The 14,024-nt window shown below is 47.8% G+C and overlaps 2 protein-coding genes across 2 annotated transcripts; one reads left to right on the top strand and one right to left on the bottom strand.

Annotated features, from left to right (window-relative positions):
- Positions 1-771: 771 nt before the first annotated feature.
- Positions 772-8,121, bottom strand: mrpl46 (mitochondrial ribosomal protein L46). Its single transcript, XM_076030213.1, has 4 exons — positions 7,836-8,121; positions 7,277-7,478; positions 6,751-6,921; positions 772-1,160 (listed from the first exon to the last, which is right to left on the bottom strand). Exons 1-4 carry the CDS (start codon positions 8,091-8,093, stop codon positions 898-900), a joined length of 894 nt encoding a protein of 297 aa, XP_075886328.1. The 5' UTR covers positions 8,094-8,121; the 3' UTR covers positions 772-897.
- Positions 8,122-8,626: 505 nt separating this feature from the next.
- On the top strand, positions 8,627-13,064 carry mrps11 (mitochondrial ribosomal protein S11). The gene is made up of 6 exons (XM_076030488.1): positions 8,627-8,788; positions 8,961-9,065; positions 10,465-10,563; positions 10,856-10,985; positions 12,119-12,184; positions 12,475-13,064. Exons 1-6 carry the CDS (start codon positions 8,700-8,702, stop codon positions 12,580-12,582), a joined length of 597 nt encoding a protein of 198 aa, XP_075886603.1. The 5' UTR covers positions 8,627-8,699; the 3' UTR covers positions 12,583-13,064.
- Positions 13,065-14,024: the final 960 nt, after the last annotated feature.

The following is a 14,024-nucleotide window of genomic DNA, read 5'->3' as shown; positions in this document are numbered from 1 at the left end:
TCGCTGCGCTTCCCCCTGTGGCCGGTGTGCAAACACTGCCATCTTTTGTCAGATGAGGGGAACCTCCCGTCGCAGCAGCAGCTGCCGGAGCCGCGCGGCTCACCTCCAGCAGGCCTGCCAGGATCACACAGTGCGGCTTTTGTGTGTGCACAAGATTTGGTGTTTCCTTTGCCGAGAGAGAGCTTCAGCAAACGAAGCACAGTGAGGCTCCTGGCAGCGCAACCGATGTGTCACTTTAGGAAGTTTTCATCTTTTCATCTGGGGAACTTTTTTTGCTTTTGAATTTTGAATTTTATATTGGTTGTTCAAATTCTCTAATTTGTGCTAAATTCCTCTGTTCTGGCACAACTATTGTGCCCTTCAAAAGTCAGAATGCATGATTTTGACACTGTGGTGCATTTTTTATTATTTTATTTACAGAGGAAGTCTCATAATAAAGTGATTTTTGATAAAACTGTCTTAGAATTTAGGGTTAAATATTTTTTTTTTAATTCTGAACTTGACCTATATCAGGATAATTACTGCATAAAAGCTTTTGCTATGTGGACTCTTTTGCTTCATACCTTTTTTTCTTTGCTCTGGCCTGATTTCAGACCACACATTGGCTCCTTAACTGGAAAAACATTTTTTTTTTTCCATTCAACTACATCCAACAAGTGCAATACATTGTCTCCTTTCTTCAATTCTATGCGTGGAGAGGCTGCAATTTTTTTTGAATTTCAGCAAACTCATCCTTTAAAGTCCACGACAAACAGGGGCGGTGGGGGTGTGGGGGGAAGGAGCACACATTTATTTATACGCAAGATTCACACGGAACGTTGACAGAGCGATGAGTCACATTGGGAAAAAAAAAAAACACAGCGTCATCTGCTCGGTTGGAGTCCCTGCTCTCTGCCGTCACAGTCCGAGGGAGAACTGCTCCACCTTCCTCATGTAGGCCGGCTTCAGGTGGCGCTCCAGCTCGCTCCTCTTCAGCCACATGAAGGGGCCGCCGGTGGCGGCTGTGGCGGCCGCGGGGGCCCCGCGCTCCGCCAGGACGGCTTTGAAGAAGAACACCTTCATCCCCGCCGAGCCCTCCGTCCGAACGGCTCTGGGCAGCTTGTACTTGTACACTCCGCAGGGGGCGTTGCCGAGGAAAGTGGCCTTGAAGGCGGCAGCATCTGGAGGGAGGAGACAGCCACTTAATTCAACTCAGGTGACGCCGGGTGCAGATGTTTACTTAATGCGGCATGGCAGCGCGCTGGCATAATTAAGTGTGGCGATCCAGTGTCTTGTGTCAGCAGCAGCAGCGGCAGCGGCAACAACACTTTCCTCAATTAATCCCGTCTCGTGTCGGCTGAGGAGCGCCCCCCCCGCCCCACACACACACACACACACACACACACACACACACACACACACACACACACACACACACACACACACACACACACACACACACACACACACACAAACACCCCCACCCCGCCTCGTCTGGCCTTCGCACGCAGCAGCCGCGCAGTCGTGTTCGAAATTCAATTCCCACGGAGTCCGGCTATATTAAAAATGGATCGCCTCGTGTAAGACACTTTAAATAAAACCCTCCGCCAAATGACACGCGTTAATGTCAAGTGGAAAGTCCTAATGGGGAGTGATTGATGGAGCCGGCGCATTAATAGTTCATGAGCAGCGTGGTGAGACGCTTTAACATAGTCAGTCGGCGGCGGGGTTTCATTTCCATCAGATGTGCAGAGGGTTGAAAGGGGGGGGGGGGAGAGAGAGAGAGAGAGCTTCATATCTGGCAGGGAGGGTCAGTGGGGGGGGTAGTCGTGCCCCATGTTTATTCAGCTCTGACCGCAAACTTCCAGCCCCGTCATTGGCTGATTACGGCGTGCCAGTGAGCCGAAGCGCCGACTGCAGCAGCCGAGCCGACGACTTCTCGCCGTTATTAATTATGGCGTTAATATGGAGGGAAGGAGCAAAACTTCTATTTCAGATATGGATGCATTAAAATTAAATGATGTCTGGGATAAAAAGTGGGTCATTGCAGCAAAAGAAAATGAAAAAAAAAAAAAAGGGGGGACAGAATATGCAGCGAATGATCCTCGCTGACAATGATACCATCAGCTTATATATCTTTTTATGCAATCAATACTCTGAATTTTATTCAGAATATAACACGCAGCATGTAAATAACTTGCACACATCCTCCTACAGTCCTCGGGTGTAAAATACTCACTCGTTGAAGGCAAGGCTTTCAAAGTGGCTTAAACTGAACATTATTATAAGAATATTTCTTCGTAGAAACAGAAACATTCCCATTAGCTGTCTACATCTGTGGACAGCTAATGGCTACAAGCTATTGGACAGCTAATGGCTACGGACAGCTACAACTCTTTTCTCTTTTTTTTTTTTTTTGCCCTACTTTAATGCTTCTGTGAGACGTTAACAGACATTTTTACACGCATGTGTTGGTGATGTTGGTGAAAACTGCAACAATCTCACCAACATCCAACCACATATGCAGGGTGTCAGGAGATGCCAAGCCCGCATCAGATGTATTTAAAGAAGAAATTACAGGACACGACGGGATTCAAACTGGTGAGATTTACATGAGATTAACAGGAGCACCGCTGCTGAGTCAGCAGCACATTAAACTGATTCTTCATTCATTCCCCGATTAATGCCAGGGGACACTATACTGTTAATAGCACACATTTTATTACACCAAACAAATAAGCAAATAAGAGCTCTGCAGTTGTTCAACCCCTCCAGCAGGGGGTGCTGTGTGCCTCATTGAGTGACAAGGCCTTTGACAGGAAAATCTGCTCAATAAGTGAACAAGCTCATTGCATGAAATATGATTTATCCAGAGGGGCCATAAAAACTTTTTTTTAAAAAAAGAGAAATTTTGAATTGTTACTAAATATTTATTACAGTTTTGCATCACCAGCTAGTATAAAATGATATGTATTTACTTAGACTGGTGACATTAACGTACTTATTTCGGCATCGCTGTCACTATATTCTTCATGCTTCCGCCGTGTTGCAAGTTGCGTTAAAAAAACAAAACAAAAAAAGAGGTTCGATTTACAGCCCAAGGGAAGCGTGTCAGGCGCGGCAGAAGCCAACAGGAAGATGTTTATCTCCACGGTCGCTATCACCAGGTAACAGTGGAACTAATGGAGTAACTGCAAAAAACTCCCCAGCACGGGAAAGACAGAAAACAGCAGCTGACGGAGGAGACGAGGCGGCGCTGGAGAGCGGAGTCACACACCAGTGAAGCCACACGCTTCCACACTGAGGCTCCGCACACACACACCAGTGGAGTCACACGCTTCTACACTGGGGCTCCGCACTCACACCAGTGGAGCCACACGCTTCTACACTGGGGCTCCGCACTCACACCAGTGGAGCCACACGCTTCTACACTGGGGCTCCGCACTCACACCAGTGGAGCCACACGCTTCTACACTGAGGCTCCGCACTCACACCAGTGGAGTCACACACTTCTACACTGGGGCTCCGCACTCACACCAGTGGAGCCACACGCTTCTACACTGAGGCTCCGCACTCACACCAGTGGAGTCACACACTTCTACACTGGGACTCCGCACTCACACCAGTGGAGTCACACGCTTCGACACTGGGGCTCCGCGCTCACACCAGTGGAGCCACACGCTTCTACACTGGGGCTCCCGCACTCACACCAGTGGAGTCACACACTTCTACACTGGGACTCCGCACTCACACCAGTGGAGTCACACGCTTCGACACTGGGGCTCCGCACTCACACCAGTGGAGCCACGCGCTCCTACACTGGGGCTCCGCACTCACACCAGTGGAGTCACACGCTTCTACACTGAGGCTCCGCACTCACACCAGTGAAGTCACACGCTTCTACACTGGGGCTCCGCACTCACACCAGTGGAGCCACACGCTTCTACACTGGGGCTCCGCACTCACACCAGTGAAGTCACACGCTTCTACACTGGGGCTCCGCACTCACACCAGTGGAGTCACACGCTTCTACACTGAGGCTCCGCACTCACACCAGTGGAGTCACACGCTTCTACACTGAGGCTCCGCACTCACACCAGTGAAGCCACACGCTTCTACACTGAGGCTCCGCACTCACACCAGTGGAGTCACACGCTTCTACACTGAGGCTCCGCACTCACACCAGTGGAGCCACACGCTTCTACACTGGGGCTCCACACACACACCAGTGAAGCCACACGCTTCTACACTGGGGCTCCGCACTCACACCAGTGAAGCCACACGCTTCTACACTGGGGCTCCGCACTCACACCAGTGGAGTCACACGCTTCTACACTGGGGCTCCGCACTCACACCAGTGGAGCCACACGCTTCTACACTGGGGCTCCGCACTCACACCAGTGGAGTCACACGCTTCTACACTGGGGCTCCGCACTCACACCAGTGGAGCCACACGCTTCTACACTGAGGCTCCGCACTCACACCAGTGGAGTCACACACTTCTACACTGGGGCTCCGCACTCACACCAGTGGAGCCACACGCTTCTACACTGAGGCTCCGCACTCACACCAGTGGAGCCACACACTTCTACACTGGGGCTCCGCACTCACACCAGTGGAGTCACACGCTTCTACACTGGGGCTCCGCACTCACACCAGTGGAGCCACGCGCTTCTACACTGAGGCTCCGCACTCACACCAGTGGAGCCACACGCTTCTACACTGGGGCTCCGCACTCACACCAGTGGAGTCACACGCTTCTACACTGAGGCTCCGCACTCACACCAGTGGAGCCACACGCTTCTACACTGGGGCTCCGCACTCACACCAGTGGAGTCACACGCTTCTACACTGGGGCTCCGCACTCACACCAGTGGAGCCACACGCTTCTACACTGAGGCTCCGCACTCACACCAGTGGAGTCACACACTTCTACACTGGGGCTCCGCACTCACACCAGTGGAGTCACACACTTCTACACTGAGGCTCCGCACTCACACCAGTGGAGTCACACACTTCTACACTGGGGCTCCGCACTCACACCAGTGGAGCCACACGCTTCTACACTGAGGCTCCGCACTCACACCAGTGGAGTCACACGCTTCTACACTGGGGCTCCGCACTCACACCAGTGGAGCCACGCGCTTCTACACTGGGGCTCCGCACTCACACCAGTGGAGCCACACGCTTCTACACTGAGGCTCCGCACTCACACCAGTGGAGTCACACGCTTCTACACTGGGGCTCCGCACTCACACCAGTGGAGCCACACGCTTCTACACTGAGGCTCCGCACTCACACCAGTGGAGCCACGCGCTTCTACACTGGGGCTCCGCACTCACACCAGTGGAGCCACACGCTTCTACACTGGGGCTCCGCACTCACACCAGTGGAGCCACACGCTTCTACACTGGGGCTCCGCACACACACCAGTGGAGTCACACGCTTCTACACTGGGGCTCCGCACTCACACCAGTGGAGCCACACGCTTCTACACTGGGGCTCCGCACTCACACCAGTGGAGCCACGCGCTTCTACACTGGGGCTCCGCACTCACACCAGTGGAGTCACACGCTTCTACACTGAGGCTCCGCACTCACACCAGTGGAGTCACACGCTTCTACACTGAGGCTCCGCACTCACACCAGTGGAGCCACACGCTTCTACACTGAGGCTCCGCACTCACACCAGTGGAGTCACACGCTTCTACACTGGGGCTCCGCACTCACACCAGTGGAGTCACACGCTTCTACACTGGGGCTCCGCACTCACACCAGTGGAGTCACACGCTTCTACACTGGGGCTCCGCACTCACACCAGTGGAGTCACACGCTTCTACACTGGGGCTCCGCACTCACACCAGTGGAGTCACACGCTTCTACACTGGGGCTCCGCACTCACACCAGACCAGCGCGGTGTCAACTGTCAGCTGCCTTGACTCATTTAATCACACAACTGTTGTGCGCAATCACGTCACACAATAAAAATTAAATGAAAATAAAATGTTGACATGTGGCAGATGAATACTGAGCTGAATTTAAAGGTCCTACATTTTTAGCGCCTCTGTTTGCAGCCTCCTGCGGAAACGCTGGATTTAGTTGGACCTTCAATAAAAAACAAGTGTGCAGGTGGTTTCAAACTAAAGGTTATTGTTGGGAAATTTAAGTGAAGTGAATTTTCACATAACACCGACACTGGCCTTTTAACCAATAGGACATTCACTGATGGCACTGGCTGATTGTATTACATACATATTTTTTGCGTGTGTTTGACAGTCAATCTTTGCTTAAACGTAAAATGCAGTAGAAAAAAAGAGAAACGATTCATTTGTGTGTTGTGCCAATTAGGGATGAAAATGATTGATTCATTGATTAATCGTTAGCTGGTTGACCGAATGGATCAATTAACCATTAATTGATAAGCAGCGATTTATCCTGAGAACCTAAATTTCACAATGTGTAAGGAGGACATTATTTAACCCTTAATGCTGAGGGTCCACTGTGACCCATTTTCACATAAGAGAACAGCAACAAACACCCTGAACATTTATCCTCTGACTTCTAATGGGTCACATTTCACCTTTTTCTTTTTTCTTTTTTGTTCAAAAGTACCTTGTTCTCGGTATATTATCACCATCCAAGTATCTACAGGTGAATTGCTCTTTCCTGCCACTACACTGTCATACTGATATTAACTACACGTGTAAAAAATGTTCAACTAATTGCCACTAATTTAACTTAATCAATTAAATTGTGAATTGACTGGGGTTACCTGGCAAGGAAGCGAGGGCTCTCTCGGCCGTCTGCCGCAGCGTTTCTCCCTCCTGCCACTGAGTCTGAGGCAGCAGCCACAGCTTCTCGTCTCCGACCTGCTGCTCAGCCAGGAGGATCAGCGAGTCGGCCATGCAGCGCTCCACCGAAGTCACGTCCTTATCTACTTCAGCTAAGCAAGAGACAAGAGAGGGTCAGCCGCCTGCCAGGTCTGCTTTCGTGAACCTTTTATTTTTTTTCTGTCTGTTTTTGAGATAAACACACACAAACTGTGGAAATGTCACGCAAAATAAAATGCAAAACGGAAGTCCAAACAGCACAAACAGAGCCTCCAAATGTCAAACTATACATTCCAGGGAGGTTACATTGGATCCCTTTACAATCCAAACCCAGTTAAACGGTTCACTTGACTTGATTTAGGGTTGGGGAGAGGAGAAAGGCAGAACCATTTTATCAGTTCCATGAGAGGCGTTCAACTTATCTCGTTATCTCGACCAAGTTGCCTTTTTTGACTTCCCAATACTCACATCTGACTCGGGGTGCCATCTCAAAGGTCTTCAGTTTCTGCTCCCAGGAGTCTTCCAGGTCCTGAGCCAGCACGATCTCCTGACCCCTGTGGCTGTCCTCTTCGTCCGAGTCGTAGTCATCGCCCTGTTTGCGACTCATTCTCTCAGCATCCTCCAGCAGCTGCAGCTCGTGGTCCGACAGTAGGCTCTTCTCCAGCTCCATCTGCAACGAAGCATAATAACTGTACGTGTTATCTGCTGGTTGTTGTGGTGCAGTTCAACCATTTTCAACAATGGAGGGTAAATATGTGCGCCTCAATGATAAAAAGAAAAGGGTGCAAAGAAACTGCTAGACTTGTGCACTTGCTTGATTTGCCTTATTTCAGATGAGCAGAACAGTGCTACATTCTTTCATATGCAATAATTCATACAGTAGTTCAACAACTTTAAGAGGGCTTTTTGTGCAAAGTTTAAGGGGTGGGGGGAGAAACTAAACGCTACCAGACAGTGACACGCTATGAAGATAGAATAGAGAACCCGCGTTATTCATGAATGCAGTCTTAAAGGCGAACAAACTCACTTTGCCCAACATTTGTTTGAACTCCGCTTCTATCGCGGTGCAGTCTGCTGAAATGACCGGCAGCCTCTGCAGGCACACCGCCGCCATTAAAGTCCACGGTGAATCATCTCTTTCCGTCACAGCTTGAGTCCTTGAACTCGCCCGGCAAAGAGTCGTGTTTAAAAACCGGCATTGTTTGTGCCTTGCCGGTGTTTTCGTAAAGGTTGACAGGAACGTCAAGAAGGACCGACTCGCCATCCTCCCACAGGGCGCCGCCATCTTCTCTTGCTGCCTTCAATGTACATCCGAAAGAAAACGTAATTCTGCTTGCGACTCACTCCGTGAGCAAGTGTGTTTTTTTTTTTGTTTTTTTTAACACATAATTTCATTGCCGGAAATGGCTAAATCAAATTCAAAACAAATGGAGAACTCCGTTTTATTTATATTCATCTTAATGTGATTCAAGTGAATTGTAATTTCAAGAATTAAAGCGGACGTTAAATAATGCAAATCGTATTTACGTGAATTTGCGAAACACGTTAAGGCAGCACAATACAGTTCTACCCACAATCCTGTGCAATATCCGGAATAGTTGATTAAGAACGAAGAAGAGGGGGGAGACATGTTCATTTTTGAACAAAAACAAACGTTTGCATCAGAGATTGTTCCACCAAACTTGTTCATTAATATCTATAGTCTTTAAATTACATCATAATGCATTTAATTTGCGAAATTGCCCTTAATAATAATTTCACAATAATATATGTAAAATATACCACCCCCCTCAAAAATAGAAACAATGGTACATTCAGCGTAGTTTCAATGTCACGTTGGTCTTGTGTGCTAGCTATCTGACAGAGGATTAGCTGTTTTGACGCATTAAATATGTTTAAATTTAACTGTCTATTGCTTAGTTCTTTAACTAAAACCTGTCGCCAGCTGACTGCGCCATCAAATTTAAACGGCAACGCCATGTAAGTGTTTAACGGGTACTGTTCACCATTCTTGTTCGCTGCCTGCTCAGTGTTGGGAGTCATTGCTAAGACACCCGGGGTGATGGGGGAGGAAAAAAAAATAGTTCCCCATAGGCTACCTACACATTAGAATTAGATTACATGACGCTCATGGCATTGTATGTTTACACAGATGTGGAGTCAATGGGTTGCAGAGATCGCTGTGTCGCAGTGCTGTCAGGCTTCAGGACACCGCAGAATCCACCACGGTATCCGAAGAAAGCAGCAAAGACTTCAGGTCAGTGCTCGCTACAAGCGTGTACGGTAAATATATTGCCGTACACAAGCTCAGTCGCGCTATCTACGCTTCACAATCGTGTGTGCGTCTAAACCGCTTCGTACGGTAAAGCGTGGTGCATTCAGGTACACCTCGTAAACTCTTGAATAAATAATAATAATAATAATAATAATAATAATAATAATAATAATAATAATAATAATAAAACAGCGCTTGTACAGCGCTAAATCACAACCAAAGGCGTCTTAAAGCGCTTTATACAATCAGAGAGAACCAACCGGGCCCCCGGAGCAAGCAAGATGCGACAGTGGCTGGGAAAAACTCCCCTGTGGGAAGAAACCTAGGGCAGAACCAGACTCCAGAGGGCGATCATCTGCCTATGAGTAGTTGGGGTGAAATACAAAAATAGAGGAGAGACAGAGAAAGAGAGAAAGGAGCACAGTGAGCCAGGGTGGCAGACAGGACAGAGTGGAAAAACAGAAACACCAACCAGGCATTCACAAAATGGATATACACACAAAAAAATGGAAAAATAAATTCAAGGCTGCTGTCCACGTGGAATGTAAATGTCCATGCTTCGGAAGGCAAGAGCCTAGCTCGATGAACAATCTGCCGATAGAACAAGTCCAGGTCCTCAGCGTGGTGGTGGGACGAAGCGATGACACCAAGAGCCCCAGGAGCGATAGAAGCTCCGCCTGCACAGAGCAATGATCCCTGTAACGGGAGCAAAAGATCTCCCTCCACGGCGTAAGCCTACAGCAGCTTAACTGACAGTGGATGGAATCTAACTATAAGCTTTAAGAAAAAGGAAAGTCTTAAATCTACTCCTAATTGACTCCAGTGTGTTGAATCAATAAGTTTCTTTCACTGTACCATTTTGGGATAGTCTGATGCTATACACAGCATACAGTGCGAAACCTTCTTTGATGGGCAAATTCAAATATTAATTAAAAAACAAAATCAAATTGTTTTCTACAAATTCCACCAGTTTCTTGTTCTACATGTCCCCAACTGCCTCTGTGGTGATTTTCAACTTGTTTCGCTGTACCATTTTTGGATAATCTCGTGTGTGTGTGTGTGTGTGTGTGTGTGTGTGTGTGTGTGTGTGTTTTGTACTGTACGCGGTGTTTAACTTCAGCCACAGATTACTCCAAAATGGTCCAGTGAATCCAGTTGACAATCACCACGGCGGTAGTTGAGGACATGTAGAACAAGAATCTGGTGGAATTTGGAGAAAACACTTTGATTTTGCGTTACCGTAAGAGGTGTTTTAGACGCGCACTCAATTTTAAAGTGTAGACAGCGCGACTCAGCCTTCCCCCCCGGTTGGGTTCTGAGTTGTGCTCCTTCTGTGCGCTAACACGATTGTCGTTATTGACACCCCCCCCCCCCCCAACAGTCATTTCCCTCCGCTGCCCGGTCAGGACACTCCACTGAGATGGGAAGGAAAGAAGTTTGAAGAGTTACCAATTGCTCACATTAAAGCCACATATAATAAGTAAGTACTGTGCTTGTTATTAACACCTATAGTCCTAATGTGATGGCAAGACTGACACCTGCTTGTCCAGGTGATGAAAGAAAGAATACTTATTCAAAACCACAAACTTTATTACTGAGAAAATCTGTGACAAATCAGTCTGAATAAACCGTTTTGAAAGTAAAGACTAAAATGAATTTAGGTCTCATTAATCAGCACATTAGTCTGAAAATGGACAGAGCAATTTCTTACGATCCAACAGCTGTGCAAAACATTTTAGTGAGTCAATCAGGTGAACCTCTCCTGTCCCCAGCACACACATCCAGCTGACAGACAGCGTGGGACAGTCGATGGTCCGGACGTCGTGCGGGACAGAAGGCTTCAAGAACATCAAGAAGTCGACTCCCGTCGCCGCTCAGACAGCAGGGATCTCGGCGGCTGCAGTAAGTGTCCACTCGGGTTCAGAGTTGGAGGGAGCAGGCTCAGTGTGGCGCTCACAGAACCTGTCAGTCTGAAGGAACGACGTGAAGCTTCTCAAAGGAAAAAATAACTCTGGAAAAAGGATAGCATGCCTTCATTTAGACCAGTGGTTCTCAACTGGTGGAGTCTCAGGACCCACTTTTATTTTCCTTGTCATGAAGTCACGGCCCAGATTCACTCCACTGCACTCAAATTTCTATCCTGCCAAGTAAAGAAATGATTGAATTGACTGAGTTGTGTGTCCTGCCAAATAAATGGCCAACGCTTTCTCTCCATAATTATGCCCACAAAGCCGCGACCCAATCCAAGTGGGCCGCGACGCACCAGTTGAGAAACACCGATTTCGATGGCTCCCAAGGTGAAACGCCAGGGTCCTTGTTTTGAGATAACAAACTGAACTTTGTGGCAAAAAAGTGCCAAAGATGTTTTATTTTTCTTCCTGAAGCTTAGCAGGCACAGCATCAGAACCTCATGACCACTCATGACAAAAGGGGAATATTGTTGAAACTAAATGTGTCCAAATAAGTGCACGTAATTTAAAACTTTTTTTTTTCTTCCTTTTTACTGTCTGCTACTGCTTTAATTAAACATTGTTGCAAAGATGTAGCCTCCAAAAGATTGCGAGAAAAGCTGTTTGTGTTAAGTGTTTCTTTAAGCTAAATCTAATTTGATGGCTGAAGGCTGCGCGCTAACCAAGGCCGGGTGAAGGCCACCATACACACTCTGAGGACATTTTTTCTCTTTTTTTTTAATGAATGCAAGCCTGAAAATCTGATAAAAAGTAATCACAGGCCACCGTGCCAAGTTGTTCTGTTCTGCTTCCACTTTCTTTGGCCGAACGTGAAAGTCTGACTGCTGCTTTAATTATTTTCATTAACCACAAATCCAATTTTCTCACTTAAGCCAATCCCAAGTTGATGTCAGAAAGAGGTAATTAAAAAGAGGCAATCAGAGCTGAAGGTGTTTTGCGTGACTGGAGTGTTGAACAAAAAAAAAAAAAAAAAAGGCTGAGGCTGGGATGTAGGGAAGCTTCAGAGGGAAGTTGCTTCTGCGAGTGCACTTTGTAAATGTCTTGATGTCCACTCCTTGTTTGCAGAAGGCCAAAGCTAAGGGGGTAACGTTTGTCCGCGTCGTCGTCAAAGGGCTCGGCCCTGGACGTCAGGTGAGCAAATGGGTCGCATTTGTGATCACAATGTGGTCCAGTGTAATACAGCAAACTGATCAATGTTATGTTGTTTTGTCAGTGAAGTTTTTTTTTTTATTTTTAAATAATCTCACAAAGCCTGAATGCTTCACTGTTACTTTTAGCTGGCTTTCCCCCCCGTTTGCTTTCAGTTAAATTGACAACTAAGAATCCTGCATCAAGAACATTAAGAATCGGCGTCATTGGGCGAGGTTCTGGCTTCTGTGTGCAGATTTGATGAACGTGCTCTCCCCTGTCTTGTCGTGCAGTCTGCCATCAAAGGCCTGACGATGGGAGGCCTGGAGGTGGTGTCCATCACCGACGACACCCCCGTGCCGCACAACGGGTGCCGCCCCCGCAAAGCCAGGAGGACGTGAGGCGGCCCCTCCCGCCGCAGCTGCGTCGACGCGCTAATAAAGTGTTTTGTTTGTCTCTTTGCCGGAAGCCGACGTGACAACTGTTCATTTGTGAAATTAACAGCGCGGGTTGTTAATAACGAGCGGGGGAACAGGTGCCCGGTGTATTAAATCCTTCATCTCGCCGCAGGCGCCCCAGCGTGTTCATTAAGCGGCCCGATGCCGGGAGCAGGAACGACACAAGGTTGTGCGGTCGCGCACGATTTTTTTTTTTTTTTTTTTTTTTACCCCCCTGCCGGTTTGGGGTTTTTCTGACCTTCGGAAGCCAGCTGCGCTTTCCGCCCGGGTTCCGCCGCGGCGCAGGCGTCGCGAATAAGACCAAACAAACAGAGCCGAGCCGAGCACGTACGAACAAAGTTCTCTTTATGTTTCAGCACATTAGACAGCCGGACATCTGCTCCGTTTCAACAGGATATAAATAAGTGTATTGTAAAGCTCTGAAGGGGGTAAAAAAAAAAAAAGAAAAAGAAAAAGAAAGCTGCTTGACAGACACGTCAAGTCGAAGTGCATTTTAAAATGGAGACAGACGTGGAGCAAACTCTTCCGCAGTGCTGAGGAGTGTCAAACATTTTTCCCAAATGCGTAACATCGGTACATCACTTTTTTAACACAACTTCACGTGTCGCAAACCCTTGACACAATCCTCAGGAAACTCTTCCCGTCCCACATATTGCATTAAAAGAACATTTCCAGGTGCTGCGCAACCAAACCGACACTAAAGGTGCTCAAACTCAAACGCGCTTCCATTGAGAATTGTACAGGCGCCGCGCGCGTGTGCGTCGCACAAGAGCCAGGCTGGACTGTGCGCAGGACGACGGCCCGGCCCGCCGTCCTCTCAGCAATTCGAGACCTGCCCGCGGCTTAACGAGTGAAGCTGAGTTTCTGCCGCAACACGAACTGAGTCAGCGTGCATCAGGTCAGTAGTGTCGCCAAATGGATGCAAAGATTCAAAATATAACGAGCGAATGCAAAAAGAGAAACAGAAGAGGAAATTAGCCCTTTATAAAGTCCAAACGTCCTCTCTGCACCCCTGGATATGATCTCCTCATTCCTCTTTAATAACAATTTGTCCCCCGTTTGGTTTCAGAAACAAGACATCGTTTTAGTGAGGAGTTTTTTTTTTCTTCCTCTGGTTTCCTTTTTCTTCCTCTTTTGAGATATAAATCTGTACCCAGCCGGCCTTCGAACGAGACAAACTAATGATACTCAATCTGATCCACTGCTTGGAGAGAAGGTACTTGCAGACACAAAAAACAAACTAGAAAATAAAATAAAACACTTTAGAGCAGAAACAGTTTTTTTTAAACAATATAAACGGCAGCACGTTGAACGTTGAATTTGTGTCTTTTATCCGAACGCAACTTCCTCTGTGTGGAAGAGGAACTTGCCTTAGCCGACCCAGT

Source organism: Nelusetta ayraudi, unplaced genomic scaffold (genome assembly GCF_046127955.1).
Source record: "Nelusetta ayraudi isolate G7.1 ecotype Tasmania unplaced genomic scaffold, CSIRO-AGI_Nayr_v1 ptg000002l, whole genome shotgun sequence".
Lineage (NCBI taxonomy): Eukaryota > Metazoa > Chordata > Actinopteri > Tetraodontiformes > Monacanthidae > Nelusetta > Nelusetta ayraudi.
Note: the sequence above shows the minus strand (reverse complement) of the source record. Positions and strands in the feature narration are given on the sequence as shown.